At 39.1% G+C, this 19,842-nt stretch overlaps 1 protein-coding gene across 1 annotated transcript in view; it reads left to right on the top strand.

Annotated features, from left to right (window-relative positions):
- The window catches only part of LOC131570579 (sucrase-isomaltase, intestinal-like), a 151,443-nt gene that overhangs the window by 114,851 nt on the left and 16,750 nt on the right, over positions 1 to 19,842 (top strand). Inside the window, exons 46-50 of the mRNA XM_058822943.1 lie at positions 620 to 654; positions 11,855 to 11,971; positions 15,042 to 15,190; positions 17,376 to 17,460; positions 19,249 to 19,305. Of these exons, the coding sequence (XP_058678926.1) occupies positions 620 to 654; positions 11,855 to 11,971; positions 15,042 to 15,190; positions 17,376 to 17,460; positions 19,249 to 19,305 (443 nt within the window). The remainder of the gene's footprint in view (positions 1 to 619; positions 655 to 11,854; positions 11,972 to 15,041; positions 15,191 to 17,375; positions 17,461 to 19,248; positions 19,306 to 19,842) is intronic.

The raw sequence follows: 19,842 nt of genomic DNA, 5'->3' as shown, positions 1-19,842 counted from the left end.
AATTTATGTGTTATTAATTATAAATTAATTATCTCTGTACCTGCCTGGGAGCAGATGGGCAAATCCATCGTGGGTGAGACCCAAAATCCCAATTTTTCACCTCAAAAATCCGAGTTTGGCTCAGAAAAAATCGCTATTTTTGAGAAAAAATTGGTATTTTTCCATATAAATTTATGTATTATTAATTATAAATTAATTATCTCTGTACCTGCCTGGGAGCAGATGGGCAAATCCATCGTGGGTGAGACCCAAAATCCCAATTTTTCACCCTAAAAACATCGGTATTTTTGAGAAAAAAATCGGTATTTTCCATATAAATTTATGTATTATTAATTATAAATTAATTATCTCTGTACCTGCCTGGGAGCAGATGGACAAATCCATCGTGGGTGAGACCCAAAATCCCAATTTTTCACCTCAAAAATCCGAGTTTGGCAAAAAAAAATCAGTAATTTTTTTAGAAAAAATCGGTATTTTTCGATATAATTCTATATATAATTTTTATATAAAATGTATAGATATTATTTTATCGCTATAATTATATCCCTGAAATTATGAAATTACCAAAAATGCCCCAAATTTGCCCCAAATTTGTGAATTTTGGGTGAATTTCCCGCAGGGATGTTGGACTTCAGCCTCTTCGGGGTCTCCTACGTGAGTGCAGGGACCAAACCCCGCTGGGCGCAGGGCGGGATTTGGGGAGGATTTGGTGGAATTTGGGGTTTCTTTATTTTTGTGGGATTTTGGGGTGGATTTGATGGGATTTGGGGTTTATTTTGGGGGGATTTTGGGGTGGATTTTATGGGATTTGGGGTTTATTTTGGGGGGATTTTGGGGTGGATTTTATGGGATTTGGGGCTTATTTTTATGGGATTTTGGGGAGATTTTTATGGGATTTGGGCTTTATTTTTGTGGGATTTTGGGGTGGATTTGATGGGATTTGGGGCATTTTTATGGGATTTTGGGGTTTATTTTTATGGGATTTGGGGTTTATTTTTATGGGATTTTGGGGTGGATTTTTGTGGGATTTTGGGGTGGATTTTATGGGATTTGGGGTTTATTTTTGTGGGATTTTGGGTTTATTTTCGTGGGATTTTGGGGTTTATTTTTGTGGGATTTTGGGGTGGATTTTATGGGATTTGGGGCTCATTTTTTATGGGATTTGGGGTTTATTTTTGTGGGATTTTGGGGTGGATTTGATGGGATTTGGGGCATTTTTATGGGATTTTGGGGTTTATTTTTATGGGATTTGGGGTTTATTTTTATGGGATTTTGGGGTGGATTTTTGTGGGATTTTGGGGTGGATTTTATGGGATTTGGGGTTTATTTTTGTGGGATTTTGGGTTTATTTTCGTGGGATTTTGGGGTGGATTTTTGTGGGATTTTGGGGTTTATTTTTGTGGGATTTTGGGGTGGATTTGATGGGATTTGGGGTTTATTTTTGTGGGATTTGGGGTTTATTTTTGGGGGATTTTGGGGTTTATTTTTGTGGGATTTTGGGGTGGATTTGATGGGATTTGGGGCTCATTTTTGTGGGATTTGGGGTTTATTTTTGTGGGATTTTGGGGTTTATTTTGGTGGGATTTTGGGGTGGATTTGATGGGATTTGGGGCTTATTTTTATGGGATTTTTGGGCTCATTGTGATGGGATTTGGGGTTTATTTTTGTGGGATTTAGTGTGGATTTTGTGGGATTTGGGGTTTATTTTTATGGGATTTTGGGGTGGATTTTTGTGGGATTTTGGGGTGGATTTTATGGGATTTTGGGGTTTATTTTTATGGGATTTTAGGGTGGATTTGATGGGATTTGGGGTTTATTTTTGTGGGATTTGGTGTGGATTTGATGGGATTTTGGGGTTTATTTTTATGGGATTTGGGCTTTATTTTTGTGGGATTTTGGGGTGGATTTGATGGGATTTGGGGCATTTTTATGGGATTTTGGGGTGTATTTTTATGGGATTTGGGGTTTATTTTTATGTGATTTTGGGGTTTATTTTTATGGGATTTTGGGGTGGATTTGATGGGATTTGGGGCTTATTTTTATGGGATTTTTGGGCTCATTGTGATGGGATTTGGGGTTTATTTTTGTGGGATTTGGTGTGGATTTTGTGGGATTTGGGGTTTATTTTTATGGGATTTTGGGGTGGATTTTATGGGATTTTGGGGTTTATTTTTATGGGATTTTAGGGTGGATTTTATGGGATTTGGGGGTTATTTTTGTGGGATTTTGGGGCATTTGGTTGGATTTGGGATTTATTTTTGTGGGATTTGGGGTGGATTTTATGGGATTTGGGGCTCATTTTTTATGGGATTTGGGGTTTATTTTTGTGGGATTTTGGGGTGGATTTGATGGGATTTTGGGGTTTATTTTTATGGGATTTGGGCTTTATTTTTGTGGGATTTTGGGGTGGATTTGATGGGATTTGGGGCATTTTTATGGGATTTTGGGGTGTATTTTTATGGGATTTGGGGTTTATTTTTATGGGATTTTGGGGTGGATTTGATGGGATTTGGGGCTTATTTTTATGGGATTTTTGGGCTCATTGTGATGGGATTTGGGGTTTATTTTTGTGGGATTTGGTGTGGATTTTGTGGGATTTGGGGTTTATTTTTATGGGATTTTGGGGTGGATTTTTGTGGGATTTTGGGGTGGATTTTATGGGATTTTGGGGTTTATTTTTGTGGGATTTTAGGGTGGATTTGATGGGATTTGGGGTTTATTTTTGTGGGATTTCGGGCTCATTGTGATGGGATTTGGGGTTTATTTTTATGGATTTTGGGGTGGATTTGATGGGATTTTGGGGTTTATTTTTATGGGATTTGGGCTTTATTTTTGTGGGATTTTGGGGTGGATTTGATGGGATTTGGGGCATTTTTATGGGATTTTGGGGTGTATTTTTATGGGATTTGGGGTTTATTTTTATGGGATTTTGGGGTTTATTTTTATGGGATTTTGGGGTGGATTTGATGGGATTTGGGGCTTATTTTTATGGGATTTTTGGGCTCATTGTGATGGGATTTGGGGTTTATTTTCGTGGGATTTTGGGGCTCATTTTTATGGGATTTGGGGTTTATTTTGGTGGGATTTTGGGGTTTATTTTTGTGGGATTTGGGGTTGATTTTTATGGGATTTGGGGTTTATTTTTGTGGGATTTTGGGGTGGATTTTATGGGATTTTAGGGTTTATTTTTGTGGGATTTTGGGGTTTATTTTTGTGGGATTTTGGGGTGTATTTGATGGGATTTTTGGGCTCATTTGTTTGGGATTTTTGGCTCCTTTTTCTGGGATTTTTGGGCTCATTTTAATGGAATTTGGGGTGGATTTTATGGGATTTGGGGCTCGTTTTTTATGGGATTCGGGGTTTATTTTGATGGGATTTGGGGTTTATTTTTGTGGGATTTTGGGGTGGATTTTATGGGATTTTGGGGTTTATTTTGATGGGATTTGGGGTTTATTTTTGTGGGATTTTGGGGTGGATTTTATGGGATTTTGGGGTTTATTTTGATGGGATTTTAGGGTGGATTTTATGGGATTTGGGGGTTATTTTTGTGGGATTTTGGGGCATTTGGTTGGATTTGGGGTTTATTTTTGTGGGATTTGGGGTGGATTTTATGGGATTTGGGGCTCATTTTTTATGGGATTTGGGGTTTATTTTTGTGGGATTTTGGGGTTGATTTGATGGGATTTGGGGCTCGTTTTTTATGGGATTTGGGGTTTATTTTGATGGGATTTGGGGTTTATTTTTGTGGGATTTTGGGGTGGATTTGATGGGATTTGGGGGTTATTTTTATGGGATTTTTGGGCTCATTGTGATGGGATTTGGGGTTCATTTTTATGGGATTTGGGGTTTATTTTCATGGAATTTGGGGTGGATTTGATGGGATTTGGAGTTTGTTTTTGTGGGATTTTGGGGTGGATTTTATGGGATTTTTGGGCTCATTTTGATGGGATTTGGCGCTCATTTTTGTGGGATTTTGGGGTGGATTTTATGGGATTTGGGGGTGGATTTTATGGGATTTTTGGCTCCTCTTTTTGGGATTTTTGGTCTCATTTTAATGGAATTTGGGGTGGATTTTATGGGATTTTAGGGTTTATTTTTGTGGGATTTTGGGGTTTATTTTTGTGGGATTTTGGGGTTGATTTTGATGGGATTTGGGGTTTATTTTTATGGGATTTGGGGCTCATTTTTGTGGGATTTTGGGGTGGATTTGATGGGATTTTGGGGTAGATTTTCTGGGATTTTTGGGCTCATTGGTTTGGGATTTTTGGCTCCTTTTTCTGGGATTTTTGGGCTCATTTTAATGGAATTTGGGGTGGATTTTATGGGATTTGGGGCTCGTTTTTTGTGGGATTTGGGGTTTATTTTGATGGGATTTGGGGTTTATTTTTGTGGGATTTTGGGGTGGATTTTATGGGATTTTGGGGTTTATTTTGATGGGATTTGGGCTTTATTTTTGTGGGATTTTGGGGTGGATTTGATGGGATTTGGGGTGGATTTTTATGGGATTTTTGGGCTCATTGTGATGGGATTTGGGGTTTATTTTCGTGGGATTTTGGGGCTCATTTTTATGGGATTTGGGGTTTATTTTGGTGGGATTTTGGGGTTTATTTTTGTGGGATTTGGGGTTGATTTTTATGGGATTTGGGGTTTATTTTTGTGGGATTTTGAGGCTCATTTTAATGGAATTTGGGGTTTCTTTATTTTGATGGGATTTGGGGCATTTTTATGGGATTTGGGGTTTATTTTTATGGGATTTGGGGTTTATTTTTGTGGGATTTGGGGGTTTATTTTTGTGGGATTTGGGGTTTATTTATTTTTATGGGATTTGGGGCTCATTTTTGTGGGATTTGGGGCTCATTTTGATAGAATTTGGGGTTTATTTTCGTGGGATTTTGGGGCATTTGGTGGGATTTGGGGTTTATTTTTGTGGGATTTTGGGGTGGATTTGATGGGATTTGGGGCATTTTTATGGGATTTTGGGGTTTATTTTTATGGGATTTTGGGGTGGATTTTTGTGGGATTTTGGGGTGGATTTTATGGGATTTGGGGTTTATTTTTGTGGGATTTTGGGTTTATTTTCGTGGGATTTTGGGGTTTATTTTTGTGGGATTTTGGGGTGGATTTTATGGGATTTTGGTTGGATTTGATGGGATTTTTGGCTCCTTTTTTTGGGATTTTTGGGCTCATTTTAATGGAATTTGGGGTGGATTTTATGGGATTTTAGGGTTTATTTTTGTGGGATTTTGGGGTTTATTTTTGTGGGATTTTGGGGTGGATTTGATGGGATTTTGGGGTAGATTTTCTGGGATTTTTGGGCTCATTGGTTTGGGATTTTTGGCTCCTTTTTCTGGCATTTTTGGGCTCATTTTAATGGAATTTGGGGTGGATTTTATGGGATTTGGGGCTCGTTTTTTGTGGGATTTGGGGTTTATTTTGATGGGATTTGGGGTTTATTTTTGTGGGATTTTGGGGTGGATTTTATGGGATTTGGGGCTTATTTTTATGGGATTTTTGGGCTCATTGTGATGGGATTTGGGGTTTATTTTCGTGGGATTTTGGGGCTCATTTTTATGGGATTTGGGGTGGATTTGATGGGATTTGGAGTTTGTTTTTGTGGGATTTTGGGGTGGATTTTATGGGATTTTTGGGCTCATTTTGATGGGATTTGGCGCTCATTTTTGTGGGATTTTGGGGTGGATTTTATGGGATTTGGGGGTGGATTTTATGGGATTTTTGGCTCCTCTTTTTGGGATTTTTGGTCTCATTTTAATGGAATTTGGGGTGGATTTTATGGGATTTTAGGGTTTATTTTTGTGGGATTTTAGGGTTTATTTTTGTGGGATTTTGGGGTGGATTTGATGGGATTTTGGGGTGGATTTTCTGGGATTTTTGGGCTCATTGGTTTGGGATTTTTGGCTCCTTTTTCTGGGATTTTTGGGCTCATTTTAATGGAATTTGGGGTGGATTTTATGGGATTTGGGGCTCGTTTTTTATGGGATTTGGGGTTTATTTTTGTGGGATTTGGGGTGGATTTGATGGGATTTGGGGCTCATTTTCATGGGAATTTGGGGTGGATTTGATGGGATTTGGGGTTTATTTGCGGGGGATTTGGGGTTTATTTATTTTTGGGGGATTTGCGGTTTATTTTTATGGGATTTTGGGGTGGATTTGATGGGATTTGGGGTTTATTTTTGTGGGATTTTTGGACTCATTGGTTTGGGTTTTGGGCTCATTGGTTTGGGATTTTTGGCTCCTTTCTTGGGATTTTTGGGCTCATTTTGATGGGATTTGGGGTTTATTTTCATGGGATTTTGGGCTGGATTTCATGGGATTTTAGGCTCATTTTTATGGGATTTTGGGGTTTATTTTTATGGGATTTTAGGCTCATTTTGATGGGATTTGGGGTTTATATTTCTGGGATTTTTGGGCCCATTTTCATGCGATTTGGGGTTTATTTTGGTGGGATTTTTGGCTCCTTTTTTGGGGGATTTTGGGCTCATTTTGATGGGATTTGGGGTTTATTTTTGTGGGATTTTGGGGTGGATTTGATGGGATTTGGGGCTCATTTTATAGAATTTGGGTTTTATTTTTGTGGGATTTGGAGCTCATTTTGATGGGATTTGGGGTTTATTTTCCTGGGATTTTGGGGTGGATTTTATGGGATTTGGGGTTTGTTTTTGTGGGATTTTGGGGTTTATTTTTGGGGAATTTGGGGTTTATTTTTGTTGGATTTGGGGTTTATTTTTATGGGATTTTGGGGTGGATTTGATGGGATTTGGGGCTCATTTTGATGGGATTTGGGGTTTGTTTTGATGGGATTTTGGGGTGGATTTGATGGGATTTTTGGCCTCATTGGTTTGGGATTTTTGGCTCCTTTCTTTGGGATTTTTGGGCTCATTTTAATGGAATTTGGGGCTCATTGTGATGGGATTTGGGGTTTATTTTTGTGGGATTTTGGGGTGGATTTGATGGGATTTTGGGGTGGATTTTATGGGATTTTTGGCTCCTTTTTTTGGGATTTTTGGGCCCATTTTCATGCGATTTGGGGTTTATTTTTGTGGGATTTTGGGGTGGATTTTATGGGATTTGGGATTTATTTTCGTGGGATTTTGGGGTGGATTTTATGGGATTTTTGGGCTCATTTTTATGGAATTTGGGGTTTATTTTTGTGGGATTTAGGGTTTATTTTCGTGGGATTTTGGGGTGGATTTGATGGGATTTGGGGCTCATTTTATAGAATTTGGGGTTTATTTTTGTGGGATTTTGGGGTTTATTTTTATGGGATTTGGGGGTCATTTTGATGGGATTTGGTGTTTATTTTCGTGGGATTTTGGGGTGGATTTGATGGGATTTGGGGCTCATTTTTGTGGGATTTGGGGTTTATTTTGATGGGATTTGGGGTTTGTTTTTGTGGGATTTTGTGGTGGATTTGATGGGATTTGGGCCTCATTTGGATGGGATTTTGGGGTTTATTTTTGTGGGATTTTGGGGTGGATTTGATGGGATTTTTGGGCTCATTTGTTTGGGATTTTTGGCTCCTATTTCTGGGATTTTTGGGCTCATTTTAATGGAATTTGGGGTGGATTTTATGGGATTTGGGGCTTATTTTTATGGGATTTTTGGGCTCATTGTGATGGGATTTGGGGTTTATTTTTGTGGGATTTAGTGTGGATTTTGTGGGATTTGGGGTTTATTTTTATGGGATTTTGGGGTGGATTTTTGTGGGATTTTGGGGTGGATTTTATGGGATTTTGGGGTTTATTTTTATGGGATTTTAGGGTGGATTTGATGGGATTTGGGGTTTATTTTTGTGGGATTTCGGGCTCATTGTGATGGGATTTGGGGTTTATTTTTATGGGATTTTGGGGTGGATTTGATGGGATTTGGGGCTTATTTTTATGGGATTTTTGGGCTCATTGTGATGGGATTTGGAGTTTATTTTCGTGGGATTTTGGGGCTCATTTTTATGGGATTTGGGGTTTATTTTGGTGGGATTTTGGGGTTTATTTTTGTGGGATTTGGGGTTGATTTTTGTGGGATTTTGGGGCTCATTTTAATGGAATTTGGGGTTTCTTTATTTTGATGGGATTTGGGGTTTATTTTTGTGGGATTTTGGGGTGGATTTTATGGGATTTTAGGGTTTATTTTTGTGGGATTTTGGGGTTTATTTTTGTGGGATTTTGGGGTGGATTTGATGGGATTTTTGGGCTCATTTGTTTGGGATTTTTGGCTCCTTTTTCTGGGATTTTTGGGCTCATTTTAATGGAATTTGGGGTGGATTTTATGGGATTTGGGGCTCGTTTTTTATGGGATTCGGGGTTTATTTTGATGGGATTTGGGGTTTATTTTTGTGGGATTTTGGGGTGGATTTTATGGGATTTTGGGGTTTATTTTTATGGGATTTTAGGGTGGATTTTATGGGATTTGGGGGTTATTTTTGTGGGATTTTGGGGCATTTGGTTGGATTTGGGGTTTATTTTTGTGGGATTTGGGGTGGATTTTATGGGATTTGGGGCTCATTTTTTATGGGATTTGGGGTTTATTTTTGTGGGATTTTGGGGTTGATTTGATGGGATTTGGGGCTCGTTTTTTATGGGATTTGGGGTTTATTTTGATGGGATTTGGGGTTTATTTTTGTGGGATTTTGGGGTGGATTTGATGGGATTTGGGGGTTATTTTTATGGGATTTTTGGGCTCATTGTGATGGGATTTGGGGTTCATTTTTATGGGATTTGGGGTTTATTTTCATGGAATTTGGGGTGGATTTGATGGGATTTGGAGTTTGTTTTTGTGGGATTTTGGGGTGGATTTTATGGGATTTTTGGGCTCATTTTGATGGGATTTGGCGCTCATTTTTGTGGGATTTTGGGGTGGATTTTATGGGATTTGGGGGTGGATTTTATGGGATTTTTGGCTCCTCTTTTTGGGATTTTTGGGCTCATTTTAATGGAATTTGGGGTGGATTTTATGGGATTTTAGGGTTTATTTTTGTGGGATTTTGGGGTTTATTTTTGTGGGATTTTGGGGTGGATTTGATGGGATTTTGGGGTAGATTTTCTGGGATTTTTGGGCTCATTGGTTTGGGATTTTTGGCTCCTTTTTCTGGCATTTTTGGGCTCATTTTAATGGAATTTGGGGTGGATTTTATGGGATTTGGGGCTCGTTTTTTGTGGGATTCGGGGTTTATTTTGATGGGATTTGGGGTTTATTTTTATGGGATTTTGGGGTGGATTTTATGGGATTTTGGGGTTTATTTTGATGGGATTTGGGCTTTATTTTTGTGGAATTTTGGGGTGGATTTGATGGGATTTGGGGCTTATTTTTATGGGATTTTTGGGCTCATTGTGATGGGATTTGGGGTTTATTTTCGTGGGATTTTGGGGTTTATTTTTGTGGGATTTGGGGTTGATTTTTATGGGATTTGGGGTTTATTTTTGGGGGATTTTGGGGTTTATTTTTGTGGGATTTTGGGGTGGATTTGATGGGATTTGGGGCATTTTTATGGGATTTTGGGGTTTATTTTTATGGGATTTTGGGGTGGATTTTTGTGGGATTTTGGGGTGGATTTTATGGGATTTGGGGTTTATTTTGGTGGGATTTTGGGTTTATTTTCGTGGGATTTTGGGGTTTATTTTTGTGGGATTTTGGGGTGGATTTTATGGGATTTTGGTTGGATTTGATGGGATTTTTGGCTCCTTTTTTTGGGATTTTTGGGCTCATTTTAATGGAATTTGGGGTGGATTTTATGGGATTTTAGGGTTTATTTTTGTGGGATTTTGGGGTTTATTTTTGTGGGATTTTGGGGTGGATTTGATGGGATTTTGGGGTAGATTTTCTGGGATTTTTGGGCTCATTGGTTTGGGATTTTTGGCTCCTTTTTCTGGGATTTTTGGGCTCATTTTAATGGAATTTGGGGTGGATTTTATGGGATTTGGGGCTCGTTTTTTATGGGATTTGGGGTTTATTTTTGTGGGATTTGGGGTGGATTTGATGGGATTTGGGGCTCATTTTCATGGGAATTTGGGGTGGATTTGATGGGATTTGGGGTTTATTTGCGGGGGATTTGGGGTTTATTTATTTTTGGGGGATTTGCGGTTTATTTTTATGGGATTTTGGGGTGGATTTGATGGGATTTGGGGTTTATTTTTGTGGGATTTTTGGACTCATTGGTTTGGGTTTTGGGCTCATTGGTTTGGGATTTTTGGCTCCTTTCTTGGGATTTTTGGGCTCATTTTGATGGGATTTGGGGTTTATTTTCATGGGATTTTGGGCTGGATTTCATGGGATTTTAGGCTCATTTTGATGGGATTTGGGGTTTATATTTCTGGGATTTTTGGGCCCATTTTCATGCGATTTGGGGTTTATTTTGGTGGGATTTTTGGCTCCTTTTTTGGGGGATTTTGGGCTCATTTTGATGGGATTTGGGGTTTATTTTTGTGGGATTTTGGGGTGGATTTGATGGGATTTGGGGCTCATTTTATAGAATTTGGGTTTTATTTTTGTGGGATTTGGAGCTCATTTTGATGGGATTTGGGGTTTATTTTCCTGGGATTTTGGGGTGGATTTTATGGGATTTGGGGTTTGTTTTTGTGGGATTTTGGGGTTTATTTTTGGGGAATTTGGGGTTTATTTTTGTTGGATTTGGGGTTTATTTTTATGGGATTTTGGGGTGGATTTGATGGGATTTGGGGCTCATTTTGATGGGATTTGGGGTTTGTTTTGATGGGATTTTGGGGTGGATTTGATGGGATTTTTGGCCTCATTGGTTTGGGATTTTTGGCTCCTTTCTTTGGGATTTTTGGGCTCATTTTAATGGAATTTGGGGCTCATTGTGATGGGATTTGGGGTTTATTTTTGTGGGATTTTGGGGTGGATTTGATGGGATTTTGGGGTGGATTTTATGGGATTTTTGGCTCCTTTTTTTGGGATTTTTGGGCCCATTTTCATGCGATTTGGGGTTTATTTTTGTGGGATTTTGGGGTGGATTTTATGGGATTTTTGGGCTCATTTTTATGGAATTTGGGGTTTATTTTTGTGGGATTTAGGGTTTATTTTCGTGGGATTTTGGGGTGGATTTGATGGGATTTGGGGTGGATTTTATGGGATTTGGGGTGGATTTTATGGAATTTGGGGATTATTTTTGTGGGATTTGGGGTTTATTTTCGTGGGAATTTGGGGTGGATTTTATGGAATTTGGGGTTTATTTTTGTGGGATTTAGGGTTTATTTTTGTGGGATTTTGGGGTGGATTTGATGGGATTTGGGGCTCATTTTATAGAATTTGGGGTTTATTTTTGTGGGATTTTGGGGTTTATTTTTATGGGATTTGGGGGTCATTTTGATGGGATTTGGTGTTTATTTTCGTGGGATTTTGGGGTGGATTTTATGGGATTTGGGGCTCATTTTTGTGGGATTTGGGGTTTATTTTCATGGGATTTGGGGTTTGTTTTTGTGGGATTTTGGGGTTTATTTTTATGGGATTTGGGGCTCATTTTGATGGGATTTGGGTTTTATTTTCGTGGGATTTTGGGGTGGATTTTATGGGATTTGGGGCTCATTTTCGTGGGATTTGGGGTTTATTTTGATGGGATTTGGGCTTTATTTTTGTGGGATTTTGGGGTGGATTTGATGGGATTTGGGCCTCATTTGGATGGGATTTTGGGGTTTATTTTTGTGGGATTTTGGGGTGGATTTTACAGCATTTGGGGCTCATTTTAAGTGCATTTTGGGCTGATTTTTGGGATTTTTGGGCGGGTTTTTGTGACATATTTTGCTGCTCTTTCTGGGATTTTCATCTCATTTTTGGGGGGATTTTGGGCCGGATTTGGACGGGATTTTGGCCGTTTTTGGGGCAGACCGGGGCCGACATCTGCGGCTTTTTCGGGGAGCCGTCATTCGAGCTCTGCGCCCGCTGGATGGAGCTCGGCGCCTTCTACCCCTACTCGCGCAACCACAACGGCAACCGCGACAAGGTGCCAAAACCACCCCAAAATTCAAATTATTCCCTGAAAATTCCCCCAAAATCCTGGTTTTTCCCCATTATTTCCCTTTTCATTCCCAATAGTTTTTTTTATTTCCCATATTTTTCTCTTTATTTCCCCATTATTTCCAATTTTTCCCAATGTTTCCCATATTCCTCCTTTATTTCCCTAATATTTTCATTTTATTCCCCATAATTTGTTTGCCATTAATTCCCTAATATTTTCCCTACTATTTCCCTAATATTCCCCCCGTATTTTTATTTTCTCTATTTATATTTATATATTTATATTATATTATATTACATTATATAATATATTATATTATATTTTATTATATTATATTATATTATATTATATTATATTATATTATATTTATTACATATATTATTTTATATTTATATTTACATTTATAATCTATATTATATTTCTATTTATATCTATACTTACATTTATATTTATATTTATACCTATATTTATATTTATAATATAATATCATTTAATATTATTTTATATTACATCATATTTAACAATTTTAAAAATTATTTTTAATCTAAAAATTATATTCAATAATATATTTAAATAATATTTAATATCATTTCCTCTATTTTCCCATTATTTCCCTAATATTTCCCATTTATTTCCCAATTTTTCCTGAATTTCTCCTGTTTTCCCCCAAATGCTGCCAAAATATTTCCCAGCATTTTTTCCCCATCACCAATTTTCTCCCAAACCTGAAAATTCTGATTTTTTTTCCCCAAATGACCCAAAATCTCGTTTTTTCACCCCATTTCAGCGGCAGGACCCGCTGGCCTGGAACTCCACCTTCGTGTCGCTGTCCCGGCACCAACAGCTTCCCAATTATTAATTAATGACCCCGTTAATTACACAATTAATGACCCCATTAACGACCCAAAATCCCCATTTTTCACCCCAAAACCCAAACCCTCCATTTTTCACCCGATGACCCAAAATCCCCATTTTTCATATTCCCAATTAGCAATTAATGACCCAATTAGTGACCCAATTAATGACCCCATTCATGACCCAATGACCCAAAATCGCCGTTTTTCACCCCAAACCCCAAAATCGCCGTTTTTCACCCCAAACCCCAACCCTCCATTTTTCCCCCAATGACCCAAAATCCCCATTTTTCAGATTCCCCAATTAGCAATTAATGACCCAATTAATGACCCAATTAATGACCCAATTAGTGACCCAATTAACCAAAACCTCAAATGTTCAATTCTCCGAAATAGCATTTTTTTACCTTTTTAACCAAAATCTCGTTTTTTGGCCCCATTTCAGCGTCAGGACCCGCTGGCCTGGAACTCCACCTTCGCGTCGCTGTCCCGGCGCCAACAGATTCCCAATTAGCAATTAGTGACCCAATTAGTGACCCAATTAATGACCCCATTCATGACCCAATGACCCAAAATCCCCATTTTTCACCCCAAACCCCAAAATTGCCATTTCTCACCCCAAACCCCAAACCCTCCATTTTTCACCCAATGACCCAAAATCGTCAATTTTCAGATTCCCCAATTAGCAATTAATGACCCAATTAATGACCCCATTAACGACCCAATGACCCAAACTCCCCATTTTTCACCCCAAACCCCAAAATCGCCGTTTTTCACCCCAAACCCCAACCCTCCATTTTTCCCCCAATGACCCAAAATCCCCATTTTTCAGATTCCCAATTAGCAATTAATGACTCAATTAATGACCCAATTAATGACCCCATTCATGACCCAATGGCCCAAAATCCCCATTTTTCACCCCAAACCCCAAAATCCCCATTTTTCACCCCAAAACCAAACCCTCCATTTTTCACCCAATGACCCAAAATCCCCATTTTTCAGATTCCCCAATTATTAATTAATGACCCAATTAGTGACCCAATTAATGACCCCATTCACGACCCAATGACCCAAAATCGCCGTTTTTCACCCCAAACCCCAAAATCGCCGTTTTTCACCCCAAACCCCAACCCTCCATTTTTCCCCCAATGACCCAAAATCCCCATTTTTCAGATTCCCCAATTAGCAATTAATGACCCAATTAATGACCCAATTAATGACCCAATTAGTGACCCAATTAACCAAAACCCCAAATCTTCAATTACCCGAAATAGCATTTTTTTACCTTTTTAACCAAAATCTCGTTTTTTGGCCCCATTTCAGCGTCAGGACCCGCTGGCCTGGAACTCCACCTTCGCGTCGCTGTCCCGGTGCCAACAGATTCCCAATTAGCAATTAGTGACCCAATTAGTGACCCAATTAATGACCCCATTCATGACCCAATGGCCCAAAATCCCCATTTTTCACCCCAAACCCCAAAATCCCCATTTTTCACCCCAAACCCCAACCCTCCATTTTTCACCCAATGACCCAAAATCCCCATTTTTCAGATTCCCCAATTAGCAATTAATGACCCAATTAGTGACCCAATTAACCAAAACCCCAAATCTTCAATTACCTGAAATAGCATTTTTTTACCTTTTTAACCAAAATCTCGTTTTTTGGCCCCATTTCAGCGTCAGGACCCGCTGGCCTGGAACTCCACCTTCGCGTCACTTTCCCACCTCCAACAGATTCCCAATTATTAATTAATGACCCCGTTAATTACACAATTAATGACCCCATTCATGACCCAATGACCCAAAATCGCCGTTTTTCACCCCAAACCCCAAAATCCCCATTTTTCACCCCAAAACCAAACCCTCCATTTTTCACCCAATGACCCAAAATCCCCGTTTTTCAGATTCCCCAATTATTAATTAATGACCCAATTAGTGACCCAATTAATGACCCCATTCATGACCCAATGGCCCAAAATCCCCGTTTTTCACCCCAAACCCCAAAATCGCCATTTTTCACCCCAAACCCCAAACCCTCCATTTTTCCCCCAATGACCCAAAATCCCCGTTTTTCAGATTCCCCAATTAGCAATTAATGACCCAATTAATGACCCAATTAACCAAAACCCCAAATCTTCAATTACCCGAAATAGCATTTTTTTACCTTTTTAACCAAAATCTCGTTTTTTGGCCCCATTTCAGCGTCAGGACCCGCTGGCCTGGAACTCCACCTTCGCGTCGCTGTCCCGGCGGGTGCTGGGGCTGCGCTACCGCCTGCTGCCGCTGCTCTACGCGCTGCTCTTCCGCGCCCACGCCCACGGCGACACCGTCGTGCGGCCCCTGCTGCACCAGTGAGCCCCAAAATCCCCCCTTTTCACCCCAAAATTGCCATTTTGGCGACATAAAAAAAAAAAAAAATCGCGTTTTTCCTGCAAAAATCGCCGTTTTCACCCCTAAAATTGCCTCTTTTGCGCCGTAAAAATCATCATTTTTCACCCCGGAATCGCCTCTTTTCACCCCAAAATCCCCCTTCAGAAGCCCAAAAATGGAAAAAAAAAAAAAAATCACATTTTTCACCCCAAAATCGCCACTTTTCTCCCAAAAATTGCCATTTTTTTGCCCCAAAAATCGCCATTTTTTTGCCCCAAAAATCATCATTTTTGGACCCCAAAATTGCCCTTAGTCACCCCAAAGTTGCCTCTTTTTAGGCCCAAAAATCACCATTTTTTTACCCCAAAATTGCAGTTTTCTACCTCAAAATCGCCATTTTGTCACCCCAAAAATTTCCTTTTTTCATCCCAAAATCGCCTCTTTTCGGTCACCAAAATCGCCTCTTTTTGGGCCCAAAACTTGCCCTTTTTTCAGCCCAAAAATCGCCTTTTTCACCCCAAAATTACCTTTGCTACCCCAAAATTCCCATTTTAGGCGAAAAAATTGCATTTTTCATGCAAAAAATCGCCCTTTTTCACCCTAAAATTGCCTTTTTTGCGCCGTAAAAATCATCATTTTTCACCCCAGAATCGCCTTTTAGTCACCCCGAACGCACCTCAAAATTCCCCTTTTTTCACCCCGAAATTGAGGTTTTTCTACCCCATTTTCACCCCATTTTCACCCCAGAATTGCCCCTTTTGTCACCCCAAAATTTCCTTTTTTCATTCTAAAATTGCCTCTTTTCGGGCACCAAAATCGCCTCTTTTTGGGCCCAAAAATCACCTTTTTCACCCCAAAATTGCCATTTTGTCACCCCAAAAATCGCCTTTTTTCATCCCAAAATCGCCTCTTTTTGGGCCCAAAAATCGCCTTTTTTCCACCCCAAAATTGCCCTGTTGTCACCCCAAAGAAATCACCTTTTTTGAGCCCAAAATCACCTCTTCTCACTCGAAAAATTAGCATTTTTCACCCCCAAAATTGCCTTTTTTCAGGCCCAAAAATCGCCATTTTATCACCTCAAAATCGCCTCCTTTCATGCCCAAAAATCGCCTTTTTTGGGCCCCCAAAATCGCCTCTTTTCACCCCAAAATCTCCATTTTGTCACCCCAAATTCACCCCAAAATTGCCTTTTTTTCAAGCCCAAAAATCGCCTTTTTTCAGCCCAAAATCTCCTTTTATTGGCCAAAAAAAATCACATTTTTCACCCCAAAATCGCTGATTTTTTACCCAAAAAATCGCCCTTTTCCGCCCCAGAATCATCATTTTTCACCCCAAAAATCGCCTTTTTTCAAGCTCCAAAATCAAATTTTTCGGAGCAAAACTTTGCCTTTTTCAAATCCTTGTTATTTTCTGAATTCTTTTGAATGACTCGTTGATTTTTATGAATGATTGGGATGATTTTGGTGGGATTTGTCCCAAAATCGCCTTTTTGGAACCCTTAAAATCACCATTTTTCACCCCAAAAAGTCACATTTCTGTCACCCCAAAATCTCCATTTTGTCAGCCCAAATTCACCCCAAAATTGCCTTTATTTCAAGCCCAAAAATCGCCTTTTTTGAGCCCAAAATCGTCTCTTTTTTAGCTCCAAAATCTCCTTTTATGGGCCAAAAAAAAATCACATTTTTCACCCCAAAATCATCATTTTTCAGCCCAAATTCACCCCAAAATTGCCTTTTTTTCAAGCCCAAAAATCGCCTTTTTGGAGCCCAAAATCCCCTTTTATTGGCCAAAAAAAATCACATTTTTCACCCCAAAATCGCCGATTATTTACCCAAAAAATCACCCTTTTTTTCTCCCCAAAATCATCATTTTTCAGCCCAAAAATCACCTTTATTCAGGCCCCAAAATCAAATTTTTTGCAGCAAAACTTTGCCTTTTTCAAATCCTCGTTATTTTCTGAATTCTTTTGAATGACTCTTTTATTTTTTATGAATGACTCTTTTATTTTTATGAATGACCCTTTGATTTTTATGAATGACTCTTTGATTTTTATGAATGACTCTTTTATTTTTATGAATGACCCTTTTATTTCTATGAATGACTCTTTTATTTTTATGAATGGATGATTTTGGTGGGAATTGCCCAAAATTTGGTTTTTTTGCCCAGGTTTGTGGAGGACAGGACGACGTGGGACATCGACCGGCAGTTCCTGTGGGGGGAGGGGCTGCTGGTCAGCCCCGTGCTGGAACCCGTGAGAAATGGGGGAAAACGGGGGGAAATTGGGAAAAATCCGACCAAAAATGGGAAAATCCTAAAAAAAATAGGAAATCCTAAAAATTTAATTGGGAAAAAAAATCCCAAAAAAATGGGGAAAAAATACCAAAAAAAGGGGGGAAAATCCCAAAAAACTCAATGGAGAAATGGGGGAAATGGGGGGAAATTGGGCAAAATCTGACAAAAAATGGGAAAATCCTAAAAAAATGGGAAATCCCAAAAATTTAATGGGGAAAATTGGGAAAATTCCCAAAAAATGGGGGAAAAAATCCCCAAAAACAAGGGGGAAAATCCCGAAAAACTCAATGGAGAAATGGGGGAAAATCCTAAAATTCCAATGGGGGAAAATCCCAAAAATGGGAAAATCCCAAAACGCCAATGGGGGAAAATCCCAAAAATGGGAAAATCCCGAAAATGGGAAAATCCCAAAACTCCAATGGGGGAAAATCCCAAAAATGGGAAAATCCCCAAATTCCAATGGGGGAAAATCCCAAAATTCCAATGGGGGAAAATCCCAAAAATGGGAAAATCCCAAAAATGGGAAAATCCCAAAATTCCAATGGGGGAAAATCCCAAAAATGGGAAAATCCCAAAACTCCAATGGGGGAAAATCCCAAAATTCCAATGGGGGAAAATCCCAAAAATGGGAAAATCCCAAAATTCCAATGGGGGAAAATCCCAAAAATGGGAAAATCCCAAAACTCCAATGGGGAAAATCCCGAAAATGGGAAAATCCCAAAACTCCAATGGGGAAAATCCCAAAAATGGGAAAATCCCAAAACTCCAATGGGGGAAAATCCCAAAAATGGGAAAATCCCGAAATTCCAATGGGGGAAAATCCCAAAAATGGGAAAATCCCGAAACTCCAATGGGGGAAAATCCCAAAAATGGGAAAATCCCAAAACTCCAATGGGGGAAAATCCCGAAAATGGGAAAATCCCAAAATTCCAATGGGGGAAAATCCCAAAAATGGGAAAATCCCGAAATTCCAATGGGGGAAAATCCCAAAACTCCAATGGGGGAAAATCCCGAAAATGGGAAAATCCCGAAATTCCAATGGGGGAAAATCCCAAAAATGGGAAAATCCCAAAACTCCAATGGGGGAAAATCCCAAAAATGGGAAAATCCCGAAATTCCAATGGGGGAAAATCCCAAAACTCCAATGGGGGAAAATCCCGAAAATGGGAAAATCCCAAAACTCCAATGGGGGAAAATCCCAAAAATGGAAAAATCCCGAAAATGGGAAAATCCCAAAATTCCAATGGGGGAAAATCCCAAAAATGGGAAAATCCCAAAACTCCAATGGCGGAAAATCCCAAAAATGGGAAAATCCCAAAACTCCAATGGGGGAAAATCCCAAAAATGGAAAAATCCCGAAAATGGGAAAATCCCAAAATTCCAATGGGGGAAAATCCCAAAAATGGGAAAATCCCAAAACTCCAATGGGGGAAAATCCCAAAAATGGGAAAATCCCAAAACTCCAATGGGGGAAAATCCCAAAACTCCAATGGGGGAAAATCCCAAAAATGGGAAAATCCCAAAACTCCAATGGGGGAAAATCCCGAAAATGGGAAAATCCCGAAATTCCAATGGGGGAAAATCCCAAAACTCCAATGGGGGAAAATCCCGAAAATGGGAAAATCCCAAAATCCCAAAAATGGGAAAATCCCAAAAATGGGAAAATCCCCAAAATCCCCAAACGGAGGAAACCCCAAAAATTTCCACCTTTGGGGTTTTGTGGTGCCAAAGCCCGATGTTCCCGCAGGGCGTGAGCGAGGTGCGAGCGTACCTGCCCGACGCGCGCTGGTTCGACTTCCACACCGTCAGTGCCGCCATTAATCACTCATTAATCCGCTAATTGATACTTAATAGTTCCTTAGTCATTGTGATCTTTATAGCTCTCTATTAGCAATTAATTCGTTCATTCATTAGTTAATTGATACTTAATAGTTCGTTAGTCATTGTGATCTTTATAGCTCTCTATTAGCAATTCATTCATTCATTCATTAGTTAATTGATACTTAATAGTTCCTTAGTCATTGTGATCTTTACATCTCTCTATTAGCAATTCATTCATTCATTCATTCATTAGTTAATTGATACTTAATAGTTCGTTATTCATTGTGATCTTTACATCTCTCTATTAGCAATTCATTCATTCATTCATTAGTTAATTGATGCTTAATAGTTCCTTAGTCATTGTGATCTTTATAGCTCTCTATTAGCAATTCATTCATTCATTCATTAGTTAATTGATGCTTAATAGTTCGTTATTCATTGTGATCTTTACATCTCTCTATTAGCAATTCATTCATTCATTAATTAGTTAATTGATGCTTAATAGTTCGTTATTCATTGT

This window comes from Ammospiza caudacuta, chromosome 36 (genome assembly GCF_027887145.1).
Source record: "Ammospiza caudacuta isolate bAmmCau1 chromosome 36, bAmmCau1.pri, whole genome shotgun sequence".
Taxonomy (NCBI): domain Eukaryota; kingdom Metazoa; phylum Chordata; class Aves; order Passeriformes; family Passerellidae; genus Ammospiza; species Ammospiza caudacuta.
This window is presented reverse-complemented; position numbering and strand designations above follow the sequence as displayed.